General features: G+C 41.0%; 1 protein-coding gene across 1 annotated transcript in view; it reads left to right on the top strand.

Annotated features, from left to right (window-relative positions):
* Positions 1 to 2151: 2151 nt before the first annotated feature.
* TGFBR1 (transforming growth factor beta receptor 1) overlaps positions 2152 to 25856 on the top strand; it is a 29636-nt gene continuing 5931 nt past the window's right edge. The window contains exons 1-6 of the mRNA XM_052697688.1: positions 2152 to 2258; positions 7601 to 7846; positions 8433 to 8681; positions 14842 to 15072; positions 21495 to 21662; positions 22669 to 22825. Of these exons, the coding sequence (XP_052553648.1) occupies positions 2180 to 2258; positions 7601 to 7846; positions 8433 to 8681; positions 14842 to 15072; positions 21495 to 21662; positions 22669 to 22825 (1130 nt within the window). The 5' untranslated portion in view covers positions 2152 to 2179. The remainder of the gene's footprint in view (positions 2259 to 7600; positions 7847 to 8432; positions 8682 to 14841; positions 15073 to 21494; positions 21663 to 22668; positions 22826 to 25856) is intronic.

The raw sequence follows: 25856 nt of genomic DNA, 5'->3' as shown, positions 1-25856 counted from the left end.
GAAAGAACAGTAAGGCCTGTTGAAAATAATTTGCGCTGGGAGTGATCATCACTTGAAAGTGACGTGAAACCATCTTGGTGAGCTGTCAAATGCAAGCTACTGACCTAGCCAAACATTGCTCAGGATGCCAATTCACTGTTTTCCCTAAGACTGAACTGGAAGCCCTCAAAGAGATCCTTCACTTACTCATTGTTTCCTGTTCCGTTTTCGTTCAGAAAGATTTTTTGTGGTCCACACGTAATTCAGATGGCCTGTGGTAACAAAGCAAACAGTGGGTGCTTTTCCAAGTATAACATAACTTCCTTAAGCTATAGTTTTAGTGTTTTATGATTTTAAAAGATGCCTCAGTATTTCTTACTGCTGCTAGCATATTACTAGGATTAATCCCTTGCACATTTCTATATATGGATAACTAAGAACATGCTTGCGTGGTGATGTCAACTTCAGTAACTCCTTACAGCATGCGTTTGTATTGAATCCAGATGTTCAGTCTAACATACTGTCACTGAAACAGTATTTGAGAGAGAAAAATCAAGTAGGTTCTGTTTGTATGTAACAGTGATCATTGCTGGGAGAGAAAGGGAAAAAGACTGAATTAACAGTTACTTAGTTCACTTTGAACCGTTACATTATCAGGATTTTTATCCAGGTGAACTGTACTGCAGGAGAAATAAGACTTTTTACAATGGATCTGTTGGCAGAACAACTGCAAATAGGAAGAAGAAAGCAGATTGCTGTGATGTGGAATTGAGTGTGGTTCTGAAGAGCGTGTAAGTTTTTGTCCAGAACCTGGACCTGGCAAGACATCACCTGGCAGAGACAGTACATAAAGCTTGCAAAAATTTGTCAAAAACAGTGACTACAGGAAGCAAGTAAAAAAGCACCTGTGACTTGTGTTGGCTTGTCCTATGTTACACAGCAAGAGAGCCTAGCAACAAAGGTAGTATAAAAACTTCTATTGAATTGTGAGACCTTGCAATGATTCGGGATCTGAACACAAAAGCTGGATGCAGGAGCCTAGCACCAAGGAGGCAGGAAAAGGTAAACTTCCAGAGGGAGCAGGCAACCACCGAGACAGTGGTTATGTGATCAGAAGAAGGGACGAAGTGGGTCTGTCTCTTTTCCCATCACATAATAAACATCCCCAGCTGGTAAAGCTGGGGATAAAAGCAACAACCCCAGGCAGATCCTAGCTGCCACAGCTTTTAACCAGAATTTCGGACAGTTTGTTGGATCACGCAGGTTTGCTTCTGACTCCCAAACAATTCCTGCACTTACACGGGGTGAGCAAACAGACGGTGAAATAGCGACGGAGCTGCACACCGCCACCAGCACTGCTTTATCTCCACAAAGAAACCATGTGTGCGGGCTCTACTCTAAGACTCCGTCCTTTAGCGAGACCCATGCTTTCCTTCTGAACTGCTAACAGGCCGCAGAACCAGCAGCACAAACAAACGCGAAGCCGTCTCGTAGGTCCGCCAGGTGAGCGGACCAGCGAACGCTGAGTGCTACAGCTGCTCCCGGCTCCACGACGCCGCTCGGGAAAAGCATCACGGCGATGAAGCCTCTCCCAGTTCGCGTCCCACCCGCACTCTGCACAGAGGAATCCCTCACGCGTCGTTGTTGTTTTTTTTCCCCGCTCTCTTAAAAGAACCCGCGAGCCGCTCAACTCCTGCGCGCATCTCCTTCCGACGGAGTCAACCGCGGCCTCTCGGGAGCGCTGTCCGAGCCGGGAACGCGCCTCGGTCGCTCGCCTTGGTGGCTTCCAGCCGCTCCTTCTCAGAAAGGCGACGATTCCCGCGCAGGGAGCTGCTCGAGGCTCCGCGTGTGCGGAAAGCTCGCTTCCCGCCGGGAGTTCTCTCCGGCCGAGAGAGAGAGCGACTGCGGTTCCCGGCTCCGGCCCCACAACCAGTAACCCCGCCCGGCCGCCGGCCTCAGGCAGCGCTTTGCAGCCACCCGTCGTCGTCGGGGCGCCCCCCGGCCGCCGCGAGGGCGGAGCGGGGCGGGGCGGCCAATCAGGGAGCGCCCCCGCAGCGGTTACGCCGGCGGCGCGAGGGGAGGCGCGAGCGCGTCGATGTTTCTCTCTCCGGCGGGAGGGGGGAGGTGCGGCGCAGGGGGCGCGGGGCGGATTTGTCGCGCGGGAGCGCGCGCGCCGGGTGTGCGTGTTGAGGAGCGGAGCATGGCCGGACGGGGCGCTCGGCGGGCACGGGCCGCGCTGCGCCTGCTGGTAGCCGCGCTCCTGCTGCCCGGGGCGACCGGTAAGCGAGTGTGTGCGCGCGTGCCTACGGGCGAGCGGGGGAGTCGGGGGGGAGGGGAGAGCGAACGATCGGCGCCCGTGGCGGGGGGAGGAGAGCGGCGGCGGAGGCGGCGGCCCGCGGGTCCACGTCGGTTCCTTTCAACAACATGGCGGAGGGGCCGGCTAGGGCGGAGTCGCCGCCTCCCCCGGCGTCCGAGCCCCGCGGGGCCCGCGCCCCGCTCGTCCCTTTGTCGACCGAACGCGGTGCCTCGGATCCGAGGGAGGGGTGGCCGCGCTGTCGCGAGGCGCCCGCCGCCGTTCTGCCCGGCCCGGCGGGACTCCGGGGTTCGGCGCGGTGGAGCGATCCTCGTGTCGGAAGAACCGCGGAGGAGCTCTGTCGGAAAACTCGCCTGCTGCCGCGGGTGCCGCCGTCGCTGTCGTCGGACCGGGCGACCTGCGAGTCCTGCGGGCGTCCCGAGGGTGCTGGCGGGCGGCGTGGCGGGCTGGGGCGGGCTGCGAGCACCGCTGTGGAGCTGCGCTTCAATCGTGATTAGACGACGGTAACACGCGTACAAAAGCTGCTGTTTGAAGTCAGTTCCTGAATTCTAACGAGTCTTCTCATGAGTTGTGTTTTGCGTTGGGTTTTGCAGAGGAAGGGGTGATGCACCGCAACTTTATTCAAGCTTTAAGGCGTCTGGGGTTTCTACAGCTCGCTTTAAGGTGGTGCTTATAGAGGAGAGGAAGTATTTCTTAAAGCAAAGCAATTTGCTAAACTAAATGCTGCCTTGTCACCATTCGTACTACAGAAGGTGGAGCACCTTTGATATAGGAACAGTGAAGTAAGCTTAAGTTACCCGTTGTTTTATTTTCTTGTGTATTAGGAAAGGTGCAGCAGGCTTTAATAATTGATAACTTTTGTGTGTAACATCCAGTCTAGATGAAGGACATTTTGACTTGATTTGAGTTCTGAACCATTCTTTTCCCTTTTGATGCTTCTAATCTGTCAAGAATTCCCATTGACCGTGTGAAAATAAGGTAATGAGTTTCCATACAAAACCCGAAGGTTGGAGGTGGCAGTGTTAGTTCTCTTTGTTTTGGTTCTGTTGCTTTAAAAAAAGGAAGGGGTAGCGGGAAGAGATGCGAGTCCTATTCAAGGCAACAGGAGCTCCAGGGCTCTTTATCCGTAGCTCATACACAAGCCTTCTGCTGCTGAAGGGATGAATTTGCTCACTCACCATGGTGTAAGTTAGCAAAGAAGATGATATAAGAATGCTAAGTAACAGTGGGCAAATCGTATGACCTACTTTGATGAAAGTTAAGCGTTTGGTGATGCTTTTGTTTTGCAGTGCGCTGGTGTTATTGTGCAGGTGAATACTTTCCTGTTGTTTAGATGAAGATCAGACACGTCATGAATCACAATGGCCAGCTGAACTACTGTTCAGATAGTTCTGATCTGTGAAAACATGACTAATCTGCAGCCTGTGAAAACATGAATCAACTGAGTGAGCCGAAATTGTCTTTAATCTTTCAGAAGTTCTGCCACAGTCCTGCTGCAAACTTGTATTCATGCAGTTAGTCCTTAAAAAAAAAAATAGAAATCTGATTTGTATGCTGAAGTATATTTAACAGTACAAACGAAAGCTTTCCTTTCTTTCATATAGTAAAACTAAAAGGTAAATAAAGGTTTTAATTTAAACTTCCTTTGATTTTTCTAAACCATGCTTTTCTATGGAAGATAACCTAAACTCTTTTTATATATTTTGCTGTAAGAGGGATGAGTGGATGAGTTGTTTAACAGCTATTACTGTTCTTTCCCTGCATCAGAGAGCAGAATGCTGCTTCATTGAAGCTAGGATTTTTTGTTGTAAGGCTTTATTGTTACCTGCAAGTTCTAGGTAGTGCCTCAGTGAAGTAGTTTGTCTGCTTGCTTGAGTGCATCACTGGTTGCCAAGAACTGTTGTTTTCTTTGAAAGCTTTGCTTACATGCATGTAAAAGCTGTCCTGATAACTTGATAACCAGTGCCTTCACCTTACAGCATTTAACCTGATTAGTGCCTTTGTGAGAATAATAGCTTTGCAGTCAACCAGAAGTATCATGGTTGAAAAATGTCTCAGCTGTATTTCAGATATTGTACCTAAACAGTTTTGTATGTTCAGCGTGAAAGAGTTCAGAGGTAAGTCAAGTGTACTGTCTGAGGGAAGTGTATGAATAGGAGTATAGGAATCTGGCATCGCTTGTCGGAGTTACATTTTTGCTTTTGACAGACGGAATTTATTGGAGAGGGGAAGAAGCTAACAGCAAATGCTGCTGCTCGCTTGGTTGTCTCCCCCAAGATCTTTTGCTGTCTCTGATATACCGTAGCCTTGCTCCTTTCTCCACACAGCCGTTACAGCTTACGGAACCAGAGTGCTGATTTCTTTTTCTTCTGGTGGTAGTTTTTCTACTTAGAGTTTGCGTTGGTGGTGGTGGTTTTACAAGATGTCACTTGTATTTTCTATGGAAGAAGAGATGATACAATGACAGGAAAGATCTGGAGTTTCTTGTTCAGCATAATGCTCCTCGTGGGGCCTGAAGTCACGTCTCTACTGATTTGACTTTTTGAAATTACTGAAAGATAGTTGAGAAAACTATGGATACTATGAAACTGGCATTGAGATGTGATGTGCTCTAAAAAGTGAAGGCACAAGCTTTGTCTACTTTTTAATACTTTGTTAGCATGGTTTGAAAGAGCATGTGAATTTCAGCAGAAGTTCTTTGCTTGAAGGTGATCTGTGCTGAACTCTGTGGATGAAATAGTTCTGCAGGACATGAACAGATAATACACAGAGATTCATAGGCTTTTATGTAATTTCAAAGTAAAGATTTAATGTGATTTTGTCACTTTCAAGAATACAACAAATACTTGAAAAATCTCTTCAAACTGAAGCAAACAGGCTATATTTAATTATCTTCTGGTCAGGTTTTGTACATAGTATAAATAATGGAGCTCTTCTTGACAAGCTGTGTAGTTTCTATCTTATTTACGTTCCCAACTCATCTGCACTGTGGGCTTTGTGCTAATTGTTGCATGCACACACTGTTGTAACTTTTACATAGTAAAATTATGCATTGCAAACAACTGGCAAATGTATGGCAGTTGAGGTGGAATCTTTCCACCAGTATTGCATTGCGTTTTGTTGCTGTGCAACAGAGAGCAGTAGAGGGGTTGTCTGACTAAATGCAACTGATATGGAGGTGCAGATGAAGCAAAGGTAATTGAATTCCTCCATGCTGAAAAACATTGCACCCTTTGACATTCATGGATGTTACTGAATGTTCATGGAGACCAGAAAATGGATGTGAGCACAGTGAGGTGGTGGATGGTGCTTGTGTAGGAAGCCATATGGCTTTTTGTGAAGCGTGCTTGTCTTGATAACAGACTAAAAGATAATGGTGTCAATCTGGGACAAAAGTATAAACTGTAGAATAAAATCACACTGGGAGCTGTAACAAAGCAGAGGTGGGTGAGCCACTTAATAAATGCTTCAGTGTGAGTGGGATTAGTGTATCTTTAAAGTCGTGTTGATCAGGGAGATAGGTAAACATTATGTCTGTTTTCTCACTTTGTGTAACTTATCCTTTGTACCATGACCTAGTGTAAATACACAAATCACTGCAGGTCTGTTACTGTAGGCATTCAGATGCATCTGCAGTTCTGTTGAGGCAGGATGATGGTTTAATTAGGGAAAGTATTGGATGAAGCACGTCAGATAAAGGCCTGCAAGTTTTTGGTTCTTTGTGTGTTGTTAAATAAAGCTATGTTCTGAAAACCTCATGGGGAAAAAAAGAAATACTAATTTGTGAATGTTGTAGAAATCAGTGGATTCAAAAATAATTTGCTGAGGTGTAATCAAGTTATTTTCCTGTTGATGTGCCTTTGGTAAATGTTTCATAGTTCAACTCTGAACAGTAAGAATTTCCATACTTCTTTGAGAATGGAAAACATTGCATCTTGGTTTGGTTGAAAATGATGCAGTCAGAAGATGTCAGAGAAGGGGTACGACTTAGAGTCAAGAATTTGAGATCAGACTGTCTTTTCACATTCTTTTGTCCATTCAGTGTTATGCAAGAGTAGAGAAAAGTGGAAAATCCAAGGCGGTTCAGGCAGTGGTTATCTTAAACTCAGTGAAGTAACCAGAGTTGCAGCGAAAAAACAAGTACTGTGTTTCAGGGCATCTTCTGCTCTACTCTCCTTAATATCCATTCGATGTGAGATTTTTGTACCCTTTAAGGAGAATTGCTTATGGTTTATGCGTTTTTTGTGTTGGTCACTGGTGATATGGTATTTGTCGAAGTCCCTGCATTTTGGCCTTCACGTGCACTGGCCATTTCTGTGCTAGCTGTAGTTGAGAAGTAAGCACAGCTCAGTGCACGTGTGCACAGATGATTCCTTTCCTCCTTAGTCTACTGTTTGTTCACTTCTGCAATAGCAATAGCATATTCTCACTTCTGTTTCAAGACCATCATGCAGCTTTTCCTGCACTCGCATGAACAAGCAGAGTCAGTGTATTGGTACCTTTACTTCTATGGCACTGTTTTCTGGCTTTGGCACTGTGTATATGGAAAGGAGTGGAGAAAGTAGTTTGTAGTAACAGATTTCCCAGGAATTTTTTCAATTTAAAAAATGAAACCAAATCTTCACATCTTGTATGTGATTAATCTGCTGCATTGTCCCTGCCCTCACATTTCTAGCTCACTTGATAGCTGTAGTAAACTTCAGTATGTTAATGCATTGTTTTCTTGCATTTTCATAAAAAAAAAAAAAGTCTGTCATATGCTGCTTGTGTGAAATGATATGTTCTTAGGTAGTTTGGAGGTTGTTTAGGATTTGGGTTTTGTTGTTTGCTTTAATGAGGGTTAAGCATCTATATGTTCTTTCCTCAACAGAAAAATAAAGCTATAATGTGAAATATAAAGTACTAATCTACTTAGGTAGCCAGCAGCATCCTGTTTTTTAGTTACTGAAACTGCTCTGTTGGCTGTTAGAACAAAAACAAAAGGCACTGTTTGTATTGCTCTTGAAAAAGAGCACTTATGCAGTTATCTTTAGAAGGTAGTGTTATAAAATATACCTGACTTTAGAGTGGGAAATAACGGGATTCCTCTACCTGGAGAAACATCTTGCGTGGCAGACTACCTCCATAGTTGCATAAGGAGAGGTGACTGTGTTTGACATTCTTTCACATGTGTATCTCCTGGTTCTGTTGTCCCACTAAAAAACCTCACAGCATTTTTCTTCAGGATGAAGTTTCTTCCGTAGTTGTGGTTGCTTTGTGATTCCAAATGGGTGCCAAGACTAACATTTGTTTTTTTCCTCAATACAGCATTACAGTGTTACTGCCATCTATGCACAAAAGACAACTTTACCTGTGTGACAGATGGGCTTTGTTTTACCTCAGTAACGCGGATTGCAGATAGGGTCATTCACAACAGCATGTGTATAGCAGAAATCGATCTGATTCCCCGGGACAGACCGTTTGTTTGTGCACCATCCTCCAGAGATGGAGTTACTACTTTGCCTCATTGCTGTGACAAAGACCACTGCAATAAAATAGAACTTCCAATTCCAACTCCAGGTAATAGTTTTTGATGTGTTTGTTATTTATTTTTAGCAATGGAGAATTTGGAAAGAGTTCTAGTTTTGAAGTTGCTGATGAACTTGAAGGTCTGAGGTATACCCTGGATTCTGTAAGTAAAACTTCAAGGGTTCTGGAATAAGACCTTCCTATTCTGGATAGGAACAGTGGGGCCAGTTTCAAAGGCTTCAATGCAAGTTGAATGTAAACTGAATTTGCAAGATGATCAGACACTGGAACAGGCTCACCCACAGCACAGTAATCTTGACAGAGAGCATGCTGGAGTTCACAAGGCGTTTGGACAATGCTCTCACGTGTAGTGTTCGAATTTTGGGTGGTCATGTGTAGGAGCCATGAGTTGGGCTTGAAGATCTTGTAGATCCCTTCCAACTCTGGGTGTTCTTTAAAGTAGTTACTTTTGTCCATTGTAATTTTGTGTGTGTGTGTGTGTGTGTGTGTGCAGTAACTTTGTGAAGAACAGTTCTTAAGAAATGTAATTCAAATATCATTAAGTAAATAAACTGGATGTATTTCATGATGTTACATAGAAGGAAATGGTGAAACTACCTTATTTGTGTACCACCAGGTCCTACTCCAGGAAGACCAGCTTCTAGTCTGGGACCTGTGGAACTGGCAGCTGTTATTGCTGGACCTGTCTGCTTTGTCTGCATTTCATTGATGCTGATTCTGTATCTTTGTCATAACCGTACTGTAATTCATCACCGTGTGCCAAGTGAAGAAGATCCTTCATTGGATCGTCCCTTTATATCTGAAGGAACTACTTTAAAGGATTTAATTTATGATATGACAACTTCAGGCTCTGGGTCAGGTAATGTCATACTATGTAATAACCTGTTAAAAAGCTTCCTAAGAGCTTTGTGATCTTTATTTTTTTAAAAAAAATATCAAATGTACTTTAACTTCCAAGAAACTGGAAAAGGTATTAGAAAATATGCTGATTTCATATAGATTCATTTGGTATCAGAACTGATTCCAGTACTGAGAAATAAGTGAAGTAAAATCATGCTGAGTTGCTGATACTAATTCTCTTCAATCTGATGTGGAGCAGGAATGTTGTACATTCAGTTGTTGTTTCTACTATTAATAAGGGTCCAGTCGTATATGTTTTGTTCTGCACAACATGATTAAATTCCAATCTCTTGCATTTCTGAAGTAATTTGTGGAATTGTTTCTTTTAGCTTTACACTAAAAAATTTATATAGCTATAGGTATATGATGAATATTCTGAGTTGTAAGTGCAAATTAATATTTTAATCCATTCTCCCCTCGGAGAAGATGTCAGTTACAAATAACTGCATACTGTGTCCAAAGAACTTCTATCCCTTGACTTCATAATTCTTTCTTTTTTTTCTTTAAATTCTGACTTCAATAGGTATTCCTCTGGGAGGATGAGGTAGAAGTCTTGTTTACTGCATGTAGTTTTTGCTATAGTTCTGACATAGTTTTCAATGGCATTATATTGGTTTGTCATATAAATATGGCTTAGTAAGCATCGATACGGGATGATACATCACACAAGTCATAGCACAGATTAATTCTCTGATCCATGTTAAGTTACTTATATCCTGTGGGAGTGAGGTATCACGTCAATTTCTCATCAGCTTTTTACTATGTGGAAATGAAAATTGATCCTTCTACTAATAGATGTATGTGCTGAAATGTGTGTACGCTTTCATGGTGCTGTTTTCTTCCAGTGAATGTTTGTATTTGATTATTTGTTTCTGAATCCTTCAGTCCCACAGAAGTAGGAAAAGAAACATAACAGAAACAAACTAAAAACCTAGTCTGTAGTTCTTTACTGATGACAGTAGCTGGTGAAAACTATTCAGAGTCCACTGCTCTGTCAAATCAATATAAAATCAACGTAATTTGCTGCACGTGTTCAGAATGTAGATTAAAGTAAGTAGTCTTTTGGTTACATTTTCATTGAGGTTATACTAAGTGTAAACAATTAAGTTTCAGTTGAGAGTTTTTTGAGTGTTCAAATATGACTTGGTCATGACAGAGTAAATTGATTTCAGGAGAGCTGGAGCTGCAGCAGTTCAGGTGTATATCAGTTGTCTCATTCATTAACAAAAATACTAAATTCAGGTAATGAAACTGATTAATAAAACATATTGAGGTACAGTATGATAAATGCAGTTTCTGAACATGGTCTTCCAGTTACGTTCTTTCTTGTAGGGGTGTACAGAGGAGTTTTAATAAAGAATGAGAATCTGAGACTTACAGGAAGAGTAGGGGGTTGGGTTTCTTTTGTGTTTTTTTGAGGGGCAGGGCGGTGAGGAGTGAAAATAGTGGGAGTGTTAAAAACATCAAGCCAGGGGAATTTTCAGAACAGTCGTGCCTGGTCTGGAGTCCCAGAACATCCTAAACCTACTGTTGTTTTTGAGCATTGCCTCTGTTGGCTGCATCAGAAGAAGAAAAACAGCAAATAAGGTTGAGTTTGAGTTACTGCTAAGGAAAACTAATCTGTTCTGTGTCTGAAAGACAAAACCATATTCTCTGTAAAACAAGGAGAGTGTTTTTTAACTTTCATACACAGTCCAACTTGAGCCACAGTGAAATCCATGTTACTCTGCTGTTATTCAAGCTGTTCAAGCATTAGCATTGTTGTTCTATGGTGTTCTGTTGCACTTAAGTTCTGTACTTCTTTTGCTATGGGAGTACAATGTGAAGTGTTTTTTTTCCTCTGCTGTTAGTAGTATGTGTATTTTCCATGACATACCCTTTTGTCCCCACATTTGTCAGTCTTTCTAAAGACTTTCTAAATTATCATCCTTTTGTGCTCCACTACTTAAATGATAATTTCAGTGTCCTGAAATGCCTGCAACGACTTGAATCTAGGTTTTCATTCTGCACGGTTATAAATTTTCACTTTTGAAATAAACTGGGAGTGGGAATGGAGGTGCTGAAGGAGAAAAAGTCAGAGCTCCTAATGAAAGTAGTTTGGGCATAAAAGCACTAGTTAATCAGCGCAGAGCACGGCCCAGAAAGTGATCCTGCAAATGGACCGAAAGCACTGGTAGTCAAGTAAAAAGGATTCCCTCAATTTTGTATTACGGTATTCTCTGATAATAAGCACATCAAAGCTCTGAAAGTGAGCTCAGATATGAAGGGAATTAGGATTTATTGTCTGTGGTGGTGACACAAAACTGTTATTAAAGGCAGTAGTGCTAAACCTAAAACGATTAGAGGTTTGATGAAAGAAATTCATAAAACATTCAAAGTAGAAGCTAAGACTTCAACAGAAGGATCTCAGGGAAGAATTTTGAGGTCTTTTGGAGCTGTGAGTGATTTGTAGATCATGATGTAAATCTCTGAAATAATGACGTTTTACGTAGGTTGGAATGTGCAGCTGTTACTCTCCAACTTAGAAGTGTCCAAGGCAACTTGCACGCAAGGAAGCAGAATCATATAAAACCATAGAGAAGCTTCTGTTGCTAGTAGGTGAGTTCAAACAGGAACCTGAAGCATTTAAAAGACAGAATATCACAAAGTCAGTGTCAACCTGAGTCAGTTGAACTTGGTGTAAAGCTACTTCAACTTAGTAACATTTCATAGAGGATTGAAGAGAATGAGACTTCACCAGTTCGTGGGGTTTTAGGAAAGGTCTTCTAGGACAGAATCTTACAAGGTAAATTCAGCATTGTGTTAAAGTGTTTGAGAGTATGAACAAAAATGTGATGTAGTGAGTCTAGAGGAGGGCCATGAAGATGGTCAGAGATCTGGAGCACCTGTACTTGAAGACAGGCTGAGAGAGTTGGTATTGATGAGTCTTGGGAAGAGAAGGCTTCCAGTACCTGAAGGAGGCCTGCAGGGAAGATGGGAAGGGAATTTTTATTAGGTGATGTAGTGACAAGATGTGAGGTAATAGCTTTGAAGTAAAAGAGGGTAGGCTAAGGTCACATATTCCAAAGAAATTTTTCACTATGAGGATGGCAAGGCTCTGGAACAGATTGCCTAGAGAAACTATGAATACCCCATCCCTGCAAGTGTTCAAGGCCAGGTTTCTTGGGACTTTGGACAGCCTGCTCTAGGGGAAGATATTCCTCCCTCTCCAGCAGCTGCTTTTCAGGCAGTCTGGTGTACATTAATATAGTTACTCAAGTTACTGGTGATACTGGTTGGTATGAGGTGATACTGGCTCTTTCATGTAAACCAAAACGTGGAAAGTGCTCAGTTGAAAAAGTGTTATGTGGTGATCAATTCTTATGGACTTAAGATAAATAGGAATTCCTATTGGCAATCAGAATAGAGAAAGAATGATTAGTTGCAACAAATGGAAGTAAATGAATCTTTAAATAAATGTAAAAAACCATAGAGTTGTACTATAGCACCTTAATGACAAGGGGTTTGAGGGCACCCTCAGTAAGTATGCAGGTGACACAAAGATAGGGGTGTTGCATGAGGGTGAGAGGAGGAAGGCTCAGAAGAGGAACTTGGATAGATTGGATGAGAAGGGCCAAGGCAAACTGTGTGAGGTTCAGGAAGGCTCAGTGGTCACCCCGTGCGGTGGTACGGAGTGGCAGAAAAGCTGCCCTGCAGAAAAGGCCCTAGGCATGATGACTGACAACCTGCTGAAGGTGAGCCAGTAGCGTGCTTAGTCGACCAAGAAGACCAACGGCATCCTGGCTTGTATCAGAAACAGCACAGCCAGCAGGGCTAGGAAGGAGGTGTCCCCTGTTTTCAACTGTGGTGGGACCAGGCTGCATTTGGAATACTGTGTTCAGTTTCGGGCTTCTTACTACAAGAAAGACATTGAGGTACTGGAGCACATCCAAAATAAGGGCTGTTAAGCTGGTGAAGGGTGTAGAGAACAAGTCTTAAGAGGAGCAACTGAGGGAACAGAGGTTATTTAGCCTAGAGAAAAGGGGACTAAAGTGAGACTTTTTGCTTTCTACAGCTGCTTCAGAGGAGGTTAAATGTCCTGTCAGTTGTTGCCTGGGACAAGAGGAAATGGCTTCAAGTTGTGCCAAAGGAGGTTTGGCTTGAATATTTTTTGTGCTGAATGGTTTGTGAAGCTTTGGAACATGCTGCTGAGCAGTGGAGTCACCATCACTGGAGACAGTGAAAATGTGTAGATGTGGTCTTCAGGGTCATGGCAGAGTTGGCAGTGCTATTTTAATAGTTGAGCTTGATGATCTTAGAGGTCTTTTCCAACCTAAATGATTTTATGATTGTCTTAATGTGGTCATCTGAGGGTTTGTAAAGCAAAACTGATGTCTCTCTTTTAGAAGATGTAAAGCTTAGTATCAATTTCAAGGTTAGCTGATATTCTTGGATGCGCTATCTTCCTTTATGCAAGCAATATTCATACCAGTACAGCACAAGGAAAGCAGTGCATCTGAAACTGAAGATGTACAGTTCTTGGAAACAGCTGCGGTAGAAGAAAATATTACACACATCACCATTTCCGAGTGCAAAAAATCAGCTTGTATTCCAAGTCTGAATAAGTATTTTGTCATTGTAATATGTAAGTGTTAAGAAAGAAACTTCTTGCTGGCAGAGTTAAATTTTGCATTTTCAGGAATGAGTTTGGTCCTGTCATTATCTGGCCTTTTCTGCAGTTCAAAAATATGTCCATAAAGAAGGCAAATTAGGCTTCATAGATAAGCACTTGCCTTTTGAGCAGACAATACAGTTGATCTGAGGATAGCTATTTCACAACAGAAGTTTGACTTTTTTTTTTCCTCTGCAAATAATATTGTCGTGCCTGAAATGTTTAGATCTCTGGTATCTGCATTTTTCCCCTTTTATCTTTGTGTAGAGATACACACATTATCAGTACAGCTCATGCAGGAAATACCTTTATATCTGAAACTCTCAAGGGACTCCTGAACTCTCTGAAATGTTTTAATTTGCGTTTCTCAAAGACTGAGGCACAAGCATGGTAATGCTATTGACCAGATCATCTGGTCTCCTAGTGCTGTTATTTACAAAAGAATGTTCAGAAATAAAGGGAAAGTAGTTACTCAGTCTTTTAGTTGTGATCTATTTTCAGTAGTTTAAGGAAAGTGAAAATGTGTCTTCTGTCAGCTACTGCAACAGTGATTATGGAGTAATAGATCCAGGTGTTTGATATAAGTGAAATGACCCAATGTCAAAAGACCTTATTGTGAGCAGATAACTTTGCTGATGGATTCATCCTGTAATGTAGTGTCAATGCAGAATTCTACAACAAGCCTTTTAGTTACAAGAGACTTAAAACCTACCCTGCCTGGGGAATACCTTCTTGTTTATTGTGTAAGTTTATGGCAGCATGTTATGAGGTGCTGTGAGTTAAAAGCATGCAGATGTTCTGAAGCTGTAAAACCTGCATGAATGTAAGCGTTTTTCTCAATATAATGTTAGTGAAGTGCACAAGAGTGACCTCTGAAATGGGGAAAATGTTGCAGAGATTTTCTGGTGTTAGAGGTGTTTGAGAGTACTAACATGCTGCTAGTGTACTTGGGCATCAGCATGAATGTTTGACAGTGTTGCTGATAAGCATGTTTTAACTTCAGCTTAGAAATTGATCGAGTCTTGTCTAGCAAGAAGTCAAGCAAGTGGCAGACATGCTCCTCAGTGGCTTTGCCAAGAGAGTGATGGGCAGATCCTTAACAAAGAAAAGCCACCCTTACTGTTTCATGTTCTGTATTTCGTTTGATTGTGTTTCATGTCGTGTCACTGTCTGTTGTTCATCTCTGTGTCCCAGATTCCTAAACAGAAAGTCTATGCCTACCTTTGAATGACTGTAGAGGCAGCTTGTAGCATAATATGTTTCACCTTTTGTATTGTTGGCATTTATGATTGCAGGCAACATCTTACTACATGCTTGTTAGAAGTTCCCAGCAAGCTGTCAAAATCTTGAGAAAGTTTGTGCATTTTAACAGAAAAATGGAATACATATACTACTATTCTTATAAACTAAGTGCTTATTTTGATACTTAAATTCAATGCTAAATGTTAATGTTAAATCTTCTTTTTAGGTTTACCTTTACTTGTGCAAAGAACAATTGCACGAACTATAGTACTCCAAGAAAGCATTGGTAAGGGTCGCTTTGGAGAAGTATGGAGGGGGAAATGGAGAGGAGAAGAAGTTGCTGTGAAGATCTTCTCTTCAAGAGAAGAGCGCTCGTGGTTTCGAGAGGCAGAAATTTATCAAACAGTTATGCTACGACATGAAAACATTCTTGGATTCATAGCTGCGGACAATAAAGGTTAGAGATGTTACTAATTACTTTTGCTGATTGTTGTATTCTCAGAGTGATAATTACAAGAACTATTTTATAAATAGACAGTTAAGATTTAAAAAAATGTTACTTGAACACTTAATTTGACATGTTTAATAATCAAAACCTGCTTTTTTTCTGGAAAACATCTTTATGTCTTACAAATTAAAAAAAAAAAAAAAAAAAAAAGATTCCCTATAGAGGTATAATTTCCACAAGCTGCTGGGGCCATGTGTTGCCTTGTTTTGAACCAGCTAAGCATGTAGTTTAGGTTTTTGGTGACTTCTTTACTTGTTTTGTTTGATACCCAATTTTACAGTGTGGTCAGTATCTGCTGTAGTCTTCTGTTCCCACTACTCATGAATTCCATGGGTTTAGCTTCTATAGAAATAATTGTATTCGTACTGTTAGTAAGTTGAAGTTATGCTGCATGCTTCTAGGTAAACTTACGCATTAAATGTTTCAACTTCTGTTCCTTCATCTTAATTAGAAGCTGTACCTCTGTAGGTAAAGGTTAGCTTTGTTCAATCAGCCTATCTTATGTGGTAAGTGTGTTTCTAGGAATGTTGGGCAATGTACTGCAGAGGAATGAGTACAATTACCTTGCTCTTGAGAAATGCTTTTGTCATTCTGTTTGAAGCTGTGATGTTAGCAGGGAAGAAGGAATTTGACTGGATGGTCTCCCTGATTTACCGAAATTGCATGTCATTAATTAGTTTATCAGATGATTATCTTTAGTATGATAGTCAAGCTGTTTCACTTCAAGGAGGAGAAGTTTCAGTTTGAAAAAGTAGTTCTTCAAAGTTCAGTGGGATACATTTTACTGTAAGATACTAGAGAACATAAGCAATAAGGCAGTTTTCATAGCTGCTTTTTAAACATTTGACTTGGAACATGAATCTGGGGTTAGAATTCTAATTACCCAGCAGTACTCAAACTTTAAAACTTAGCATTTGTCTTATGGACAAACATGCATTTAATTGTAGTTGGCATTTGGTTGCATAGGTTAGATGAGGCGCAGGTAATCTATTATATTCTTCTGAAGGAGACTGTCTAAAATGAAGATTACTTGGAATTCATGTTCTATAATCAGTGTCCTAAAAACAAATCTGAAAGATTCTTTATTTAGAACTTCAAATTTTATTGATCTTATGAAATAAACTTTTTGCTTCTGAGTTGTTTTGATTTTAAAACGTTTTCAGAAAGTTTCTTGCAGATGTGTGGAATTATTAAACTTTTAAATAGGTTTCCAAGATACCTAGATTCTTGCGTTATTTTTTTTTTACCATTCTGGTACTGCTGGAGGTTCCTGATCATGTTGTCTTAGATAAATTAGGTTACTTTGTCATGGAAGGTTGTGCTACTCTATGTAATTGTGACCGAGTGTAACTACTTTTTCATGCTTGATAATGTGAGTGGTATAATTGGGAACTTTGTGGCAGATGTTGTTTACTCTGCAACCAGAATATTCAGGGTCACCAAGTAATAATTAACCACACTGTCAACAGCATGAGACTTAATAATTTGTGTTCTGCCAATGCAACTAAAGAAAGATAAATGCATAGCTTGTCAGATAGAGTAAAGTGAAGTTGTAGTAGTGGTACCATCTAAAAGCTGAACTCCAGTGTTCTTACTGCTGCATTTCAACTGGTCTGTATCTAATAATATTCATGTAAGCTTGTATGTAAGACCATGGCTTGTTTAGAATCTAATAGAAGGGCCACAAACATACATAATTCAAAAAAAGGCTTCTTTCAGAAAGGGTAATATGCCAAGCTTTTATTCTTCTTCCTTTGGAAAGTAGATAAAAACACTAAATATTAAGATGAATGAAGTAGCAAAAAGAAGTCCAGGAGCAATCAAAAAGGACATTAGGTGAAAGGATCAGGTGGTGTTTTCCTCTGTCCTTCAATGAGCAGGGAACAGTACTTAAAGGAACAGGCAGACCCAGCTGATCAATACATGGCTCCAAGGCTGGAGTCACCAGCAGAATTTTGTGGTTCTTGATCATGGGATTTCCTGTACAACATCAGGCCTGCTGGCACCCGAAGGGAAGCACCTTTCTTACGGGGTTTGAAAAGAATTTTTATTTGCTGGAGTGAGCAGGACCAATTTGTAAAGCTTTAAACTAGATCCAAAGAGAGAAAAGGGAAAAACCAGGCTTACCAGTGATAAACTGTGGAATGGAATAGCAGCATTTGAGAGGCTGCATGCTAATGATAGTCTTCAGTCTGCTCCACAAGGTGCTAGGCACACTGGATCAAAATGTTTCTGCAGCAGTGTATGCAACATGAGGAATAAAGCAGGAGGAGCTAGAAGTCTTGGCTCTGTCCCAGAGCTTTGATCACAAATAAGTGAAACCTGCTTGGAAGACACCTGTGACTGGTGTGTCACAGTGGGAAATTTTTCTATCTCCAGAAGGGATAGGAATGCAGAGATGCTGTTTGCCATTGCAGAAAGAAAATGTGTGTCAAAAGCTCAATATGAGTTGACACTGGTCAGTACTATGGGGAACAACCAAAAGGGCTTTTTAAAATGTGTCAGCAGCAAAAGGAGGAGCATAGATAACTTTATTTCAATTGATGAGGGTGGATACCTTACAAGTAGGGGTGCAGATAAAGCAGGGATGTTTAAAGCCGCCTTTGCTGCTGTCTTGAGCATCAGTGAACATCTGGAACCCCTGGAGCCCTGAGTTAAAGCCCTATGACTGTCTTAACAATAAACTCCCAGTCAGTTTTGACCTTGTGTTGGATTTGCTGCTTCAGCTGGATGCACATAAATCTATGAGATCTAATTCATCCGAGGTTCTTATAGGGATGGGTATCAAAAAATAACGTCAGCCTTCAGTTATTTTTCACTGTTTTGGGAATCTGGAGAAGTGCCAATTAAGTAAAAGCAGACAAATGTTGACTCGGTTTTCAAGAAGATCTAGAAAGAAAACTAGTAATTAAAAGCCTGTCAGTCTCACTTCAGTGCCTGGCAAAATTATGGAGAATATTCTGTGGGTTACTGAAAAACATCTGAAAGGCAGTGCAGTCATTGGCCACAGTCAGCAAGGGTTTGTGGGGGGAGGATCCTGTTAACGAACCGAATCGCTTTGTATGATAAGGTTACCTGCCTAGCTGACCAGACAAAACCAGTTGATGTCATATTTTTGGATTTCAGTCAAGTTTTCAAAACTGCTTCTCTCAGTATCCTTCTGAACAGAACAGTCAGTGTGCAGCTAGACAAAAACATAATGGGATGAGGGAGATGAGGGAGCAGTTGACTGATGCTCAAGCCCAGAGGGTTACAGTAAATGGCTGGTGGTCAGTCATTAGTGGGGTTCTGCAAGGCTTTGTTTTAGGGTCAGTTCACTTTAATGACTTGAATACAAAACTCGAAGGTATACTAAGTAAGCTTGCAGGTGATACTAATTTGGGAGGGACTGCTGACTCCCAGGAGAGGGTACAGAGGTCTTGCAGAGAGATCCTGACAAATTGGAGGGTGAAGTGACTACCAACCACGTGAAGATGAAGGAAAGTAAGCCCTGGATTTTTATACCTGGGACAGGATAACCCTGAATAAGTGTACAGACTGTGGAATGAGAGGTTGGAAAGGAGGCTCCACAGAAAGGGATCTGGGAGTTTTGGCTGATGGCAAGCTGAATCTGAGTCAGCAGCATGCCCTGATGGTCAAAAGGCCCAGCTGTATCCTGGGATACATCAGACCTGGCACTGCCAGATGGTTAAGAGGAGAGATTGTCACGCTGTGCTCTAAACTGTGAGTCCTCAACCTTGAGCAGCATGCGAAGTATTGGGCACCACAGTGTAAGGAGGACATGGAACTATTAGATGGTGACGGGTCTGTAGCAAAACTTGTGAGGAGTGGATGAATTCCCATGGTTTGTTCAGCCCAAACAAGAGGCTGAGGGGAGGCTCTATGGCAGCCTACAGCCTCCTTATGGAGGGAGCAGAGAGGCTGGTGCCGATATCTACTCTCTGATGGCAGTGACAGGACCCAGGGGAATGGCATAGAGCTGTGTCAGGAGAGGGTTGCACCCTTCACCAGAGGGTTGTTGGGCACTGTAACACCCCATGTCATGACATATGCCTGCAGGTGTTGTTCAAGGAATGTTTGGATACGGTGCTCTCAGAAACATGGTTTAAACTGTGGGTGGTGATGTGTGCAACCAGCAGTTGGAAGGGACCCACAAGGATCATCGAGTCCAAATTGGGATATTCTGTGATTTATTTATTTGTTTATTTTTGCACCTTTCAGGTAGTAGAATTGTACAAAAGAAAACAGAAGGATTTGTAATTAGAAATTAGATGCTTCTTAGGTAAGCATCTGGAGTTCAAAGGAAAAGACTTTATGTGTAGGCAATACAGTCTTGACTCAGCACAGTGGTGGTTTTTCATGAACAATCTAGTGTCTTTGGAAGATCTGTTTCAATGCAGTAGACCTGGTAGATAGCTTAAATTTAATTGCTCCTGGATATCTGCTGAATTCTGTACTTACTGTTGTGTAGCTTAAACATACAGAAATCCCATCCATAAGGAACACAGAGGATGAGTCAGCGACTGCATGACTGTGCGTATGATGCTAATGGCCAGGTATTGTTTCAGTCAGAGTGGGGATGAAACTGGTGAAGCAGTAAAATGAAAGTAAGAAAATGTTCTGACGTGACTAGGTTATTTCATTTTGAACTCCTACAGCTTTTTTGAGCTTACTGAATATGTGCATTGGAAAGAGCATCATTTTATGTGCCTGTAAATGCTTATCTAATGGTTCTGTGAAACTGGTTCAGTGAAGTTCCGTTTGAAAGTAAGCTGTGAATGTAGGGAGCTAGAATTCTTTTTCTAGTATAAGAATTGTTTTAATGTAATTTAGACTTTTATGTTCCTGCTCTGAAATGTTCAGATTATTTTAAAAATGCGTTGTTACTGATGTAGTTTCTCCTTTAATGGTAACTCTGACCTCTCTTGAACCACACATGTAGAAGTGTTTCTTTAAAGTTTTCTCACCCACTCAACAGTGCTTAAATATATAGTCTATGATCTGCAGATCTGGCATGTTGTGCTTCTGACTTTTCTGAGCCCAGCGTGTTTTTGAGGAGATTGGAGGAAGAAAAAAGAAATGTAAGAAGCTGCAGAACTTTCAGTTTGATTAGCACTATACTTATGATAGGAGCTAACTTCTGCATTCGTTTCTTCCTGTTCTTCATATGTTTAGCTCGTGTTGTCACCTGTTATTAGGAATAATGGCTGTGTAGTTTGGGATAGAGGTCCTGAACTACAATTTTATAATTGTGATTATAGAATACAGCCATAAAAGTAGCTATAAAATACTTCTGAGATCTGTCTTGAGAGCTTTAAATTAATAAAGAAATAACTAGAAAACCTACATGGTGGCAGGACTGTTCTTCTGTGGATGTACTTTCAGCTTCCTAGGTCAGAAAGCCTTTCTTAAGGGAAGATGATTTGACTTGTTAAATAGTCTTCTTTCTGTAGATGAACTTCAAGACATTGTGTCCAGTGTTCTTGTAGTTTGAGCAACTGGATTCTTGCCTGTCACTTTTCTATCTTGAGGTGTTTATGTATTGCAGCCTGTCTGTCTGTCTGTCTCATAGTTCAGTGGAAAATCATACAGCAAACTGGTTTTCTCATAACTGGTGTTTTTCATTCTCTTTATCCCTTGTTCTCTTTGGAAACCACAGTTCTGGCCAGCAACTTTGAGGTCACTGGTGGTGGGATTTGGTTTAGTTCTTGAAATAAAACATCAGGCTGCTGCTTGCAAGTTCCCATTCCAGGAAGAAAATCCAACATCTGCTCATAATTATGGGCAGTGTGTCACAGACTGAGGCTGGATAAGTAATGGGGAGAGACTGAAAGAGTTATGAGGCAATACTTGATTTGCACAGGCAAATAGTTGCACAGAAGTATGGTTGAGGGCAGGAGATAACTGGTTATGTTTTTTTAACACTTACTACCTGAAGTAATTAGCCTGGAAAGCAAAAATAGAGTAATAAGTGAAGCAAGTTAAGCTATAGACTCATAATAAACTTGCAGAAGTTTTTAGACAGGTATTTTTTTCTACCTGTGGTCTGGATGATTTTGGACTGGTACTGGTGTCATTAGCTTTGCATCATGCATTCATACCATTCCCTAAGCAGGAACAATAGCAACATAGGCTTTCTGCAGTTTGCCTTTTAATTTAAGTAAATGAATATTCCCTAAGCTGTTCATAATGTTTTTGCATTGTAAGACCTTTACAGAGGCATTTAAATGCTACAAGGATAGAAGTAAAGACTTGAAGTCTACCTGGTGGAGGTTACTAAACACAGTTTGCAATCCCTAAGCACTGTATAAGAGGTGGGTCTGTGGGTGCAGTTTTGTGTGTGTGACATTCATGCCGGTGTTGTTTTGCAGACAATGGTACATGGACACAGCTGTGGTTGGTGTCAGATTATCACGAACATGGGTCACTCTTTGATTACCTGAACAGGTATACAGTAACCGTGGAAGGAATGATAAAATTAGCCTTGTCTACTGCCAGTGGCCTTGCTCATCTTCACATGGAAATTGTAGGCACACAAGGTAATCTTTAAATGATTCAGTCTGTTACGTGGCTAAAATAGATTTACGGGTTTTTTTTAGTGACACTGAGCTCTTTGTACTTTGTCTTAATTAGAACACTGAACTTTCTCAGACTAGCTTTTTTGCAACTGCTTGCTTTTGTAATCTTCTGAGGAGCTGAGTTAATTGAGAAATGTTTGTTTAGGACCTATAATAATTTCTGAACTAAAATAAGATCTTAATTTGATGTAGACAGCGTGTTTCAGTATACGTTTCTACTGAGAACAAGATGAAATTGGAAGTTTTTCTTCTACTACCTAATAAAAAGAAAAGGGTGAACTTTCTGAAAGTCTATTAGTTGTAAAAGTGTGCTTATCCCTTGTTCATTGATGATAACAGGCTTTCTCTCAACTGTCACCCACCAGCTACACGCCTTTACGTGCTAAAATGGCTGCTCTTGTACTACTACAGCAAAATCATTTTGTTTTCCTTCAAAAGCTTACTAAGAGAATAAACTGTCAGAAACTTCCTTACTGTTAAGACGTATATAAAGTTTCTAGTTTTACTGATGCACTTTGTGGTTTTTCTAACTGCTGATATTTTGAGGCATTCTGGGGGCTTGGGTCTTTTTTAACCTTCCCTTCTGTGATGTATCCAGTTCTTGTGATTATGTAATTATCTTTCATACACTACACATATGCAGTGCCTACTTCTGATTTGTGGCAGCGTTAAGGAGCTGTTTCATGAGATAGAAGTCTTTTGACAGCAAGTAGCACTTATGCACTGCATATATGTACGTAGGATGAGGGAGGGAAGCAGCATAGACTAGAGTAATACCATAAGCATTTAGTGCACTTTTCTGGTCAGCTAGCTGGTCCACAAAGAATGATTTCAGGGATTATCTTGAGGATGAGCTCAAAGTAGCAGATCTGGAAAGAATTCTGTAATTTGAAACAAAATCTGCACTAGGTCTAGAATATTAGCAGTTGTGTTTTACATATGTGTTATTTTTGTTTTCTCTTTACAGGCAAACCAGCGATTGCCCACAGAGATTTGAAATCAAAAAACATATTGGTAAAAAAGAATGGAACATGCTGCATTGCAGACCTGGGGCTGGCAGTTCGACACGATTCAGCTACGGACACAATTGACATTGCCCCCAACCACAGAGTGGGAACAAAAAGGTAAAAACTATTAGTGTGATGTATCAGATGTCTTCTTAATAAAATGCTTTGCTTTTTCTTCTGTTTCGATTTGTTTTTTAGCTACAAACTTAAAAAATAAATATAAACAGTACCAAGTAGATTTCTGTTGCAGGCAGTTCAGCTGGTGAGTTAGACTGTATTTAAAGCACACAGTGGTGCTTTTGGCTTCTACTGCTAGCATGTATATAAAATGCTTGAAAACGTGTCCTGCTACATTTTGCAGAAGTATACATTAAATGATTAGAAGACCTCAGAAATGCCTATAGAGATTTCACTTGCTCTGTCTTTGTATTTTATGCCTTGTTGCCATCTGGGTGCATGTAAGTTGGGATGTTGAAAGTAAAGCGTGTGCTTTTCTTTTTACTTGGAAATTTTCCTTGTTTTTTGGGGGGCAGTATTTTATTTGTTTCAAATTTGAATCCCACATGGTAGAACAATGTGCAGAGTCTTGAGTATAGACTTCCATGGAGTTATATTTTTAAGAGGAAAAAAAATCTCGAGGCAGTCATCTGTTGCATAAACAGAATTAACAGTGGATGGATCAATATTGCTCTCTTTTTTTTAAAAAAAAAAAAAAGTCTACCTCTGAATTTGGATATGTAGATTTTTCTCATTCTCAAAGTAACTTGAGATATGCATAATTGCACTTTTAAGTGCAAATAATTAAGTGCTTCAGTGTTAAATCAGTGATGCTGCTTGTACCAAAGTCTGTCACTGAGAAATGTATGGAAACCCTGTCATATGGGGCTGTGCAGTATTAAATTCAGCCATATGCTCTAGCTGCCTTGGCTGATATCTGTACTGATGTTGTCTGATCTGATTGTTAAATCAAAAATGATTTTTTTTCTCTTCGCTTCAGTGAGTGATGCTATGTGTGCACGTGTGAACAAAGCTTTTAGAACTTTAAATGCAAGTTGTTTTACTGACAATTACGTTGCTGAGATTACTTCATTCTAAAGCTCTGCAATTCTTGCTCCCTTACCAAATTAAAAATGCTACACAAGTGGCCAGATGATTTACTTCCTGAATTTGTGCTAGATTACAAAATACTGGGAATTACTCCTCCAAAATCCTCACTAATCATTGCCTCGTGCTTCTTCACAAGGTTGAAGATGTAGCAGCTCTCTTTCTGCAATGGGCAGCATTAGGACTAAGTCCACTGCCCGCTTTAGACTTTAGTCACTTCTTTGACAACTGTTCATTTTCATAGAAAGGCTTGGTGCCTTCTTCCTCCCTTTTGTGTATTTTTAGGTAAGTAACTCTGCATCTTCACTTATTTTTCCATAGTAAAGCTCAGCTTGCACCTATTCAATAACAACTATACTTCAGTTGCTGAATACCAGTGTCTCTTCTTTGCATGGAAGCTCTCTGTGCAAATTTAGAGAGACTAGACTAAGTTAATATTTTTTTTTGCAGTGATTATCTACAGTCTAGGGAGGAAGCCACGCTTCCTCTTAAAAGTTTCAGGGGTGAGAATATCCTTGTTTTTCTGTTCTTCCTTGAGGGCATGAATTCAACCACGGGCCTCTGAGTTTTTCTGTTAAAATTCTTGTCCCTAGGATGACTTAAAAATGGGACAGCCTTCATTAGTACTTGTTTAAGGGATTTTGCCTAACAGACCAGCATCATGGTTGGGGTATTTTGGTTTGTGCTTTTTTTCCCCTATCCTTCAAACTCCTTCAATATTCTTGTCCCCACTGTCCCCATATGATCTTGAGATAGATTAAATATTTCCTTAGGACCAGAAGCTGAGCATTATACTGCTAAGGACATGAAGTAACGTAAGATTATAGTCCAGTATGTGTGCAAAGTCCTTGAAATAAGGAAATGCTCGCTATAATCCTGCATTTTTCTTGATTTAAGTTTTCAATGTAGATGTCCTAGAATCATTTGAGACTTGTAAAAGACTGACATACAAGTTTATAACCACATTCACTTGGTAAATGCAGTCAAGGTAAGCCTCATGTTCCTGTTCAGACAGTTGTTCTCTGCTTGTGCTGTTATCATGTGAGGGATTTATATGCCTATACTTTGCTCAGGAGAACCTTGTCTTCAACAACCCTTATTGGACTATGCATATTTTTGCATTCTTATTGATAGCCCTTCCTTCTTTGTATGTCACTTCCAGTCTTGTATTTTACATGCTACCTCTGGTGCTAAGAAAATGGGAGTCCTAGTATATTTAAGTCTCTGCTGTACTATTGCTGATTGGATATAGTTGTGTATAAGCTTCTCTGACTGTTCCAGAAGTAGAACTATTGGCTGACATTGCAGTAATCTATACATGTTAATTATCTGAGACCTCATGCATTTAATACTTAATCTGTAGGGGCCGCTGCCGCAATCCTATCTTCTCTCTTTGACAGAGAGCCCTTACTCTGCTTCTCTGATCCCAGTCCTGCAGAAACTGGTACCTGTCAGCTGGAACTGTGGGCCCTGTGACCCATGGTCCCATTGCAGTGTCTGAAGCAGTGACCTTCATTTGCTCCTTCCTTCTCGCTGGCAGTGAGACAATGACTTGCTCCAATTGCTGGCAACCCAGTCCCAGGGATGTCTTCACCCACTGTTTGACTGCAGTTCTGGCCCAGAATTCGCTCGTACTGTTTCCCCCACAAGAGCTGTCACTCCAGATGTATGCTCCAAAGACTTCTAGGACGTGCAGTTCCATTTCCAGTTGCTGAAACATTCTTCCTCTGTAGCTGATGGCACTCCAGGCCCAGTGGCACCTTCATCCCTGGTCTGATTCCAGTTACTGGCTCTGATTCACACCTATTTCCAGCTGTGGCCTGTAGAACTTAGAGCACATATGCAGTGTGGGAGGGCAAATGAGATTATACAGAATGATAGTTTTAAAAAAAGATTTAAAAAGACAGCAATGAGCAGACAGAGGCAGGCCTTGATCAGAAAAGCAGATGGTCTGTCTGCATGCACCTGGCCCCTTTGTCAGGTCATTTTATGTATTCCCTCAGTTTGGCTCCTTTTGGGTTCCCTTCTAAATATTGCTTGATAA

This window comes from Tympanuchus pallidicinctus, unplaced genomic scaffold (assembly GCF_026119805.1).
Source record: "Tympanuchus pallidicinctus isolate F22 unplaced genomic scaffold, pur_lepc_1.0 scaffold31, whole genome shotgun sequence".
Lineage (NCBI taxonomy): Eukaryota > Metazoa > Chordata > Aves > Galliformes > Phasianidae > Tympanuchus > Tympanuchus pallidicinctus.
Note: the sequence above shows the minus strand (reverse complement) of the source record. Positions and strands in the feature narration are given on the sequence as shown.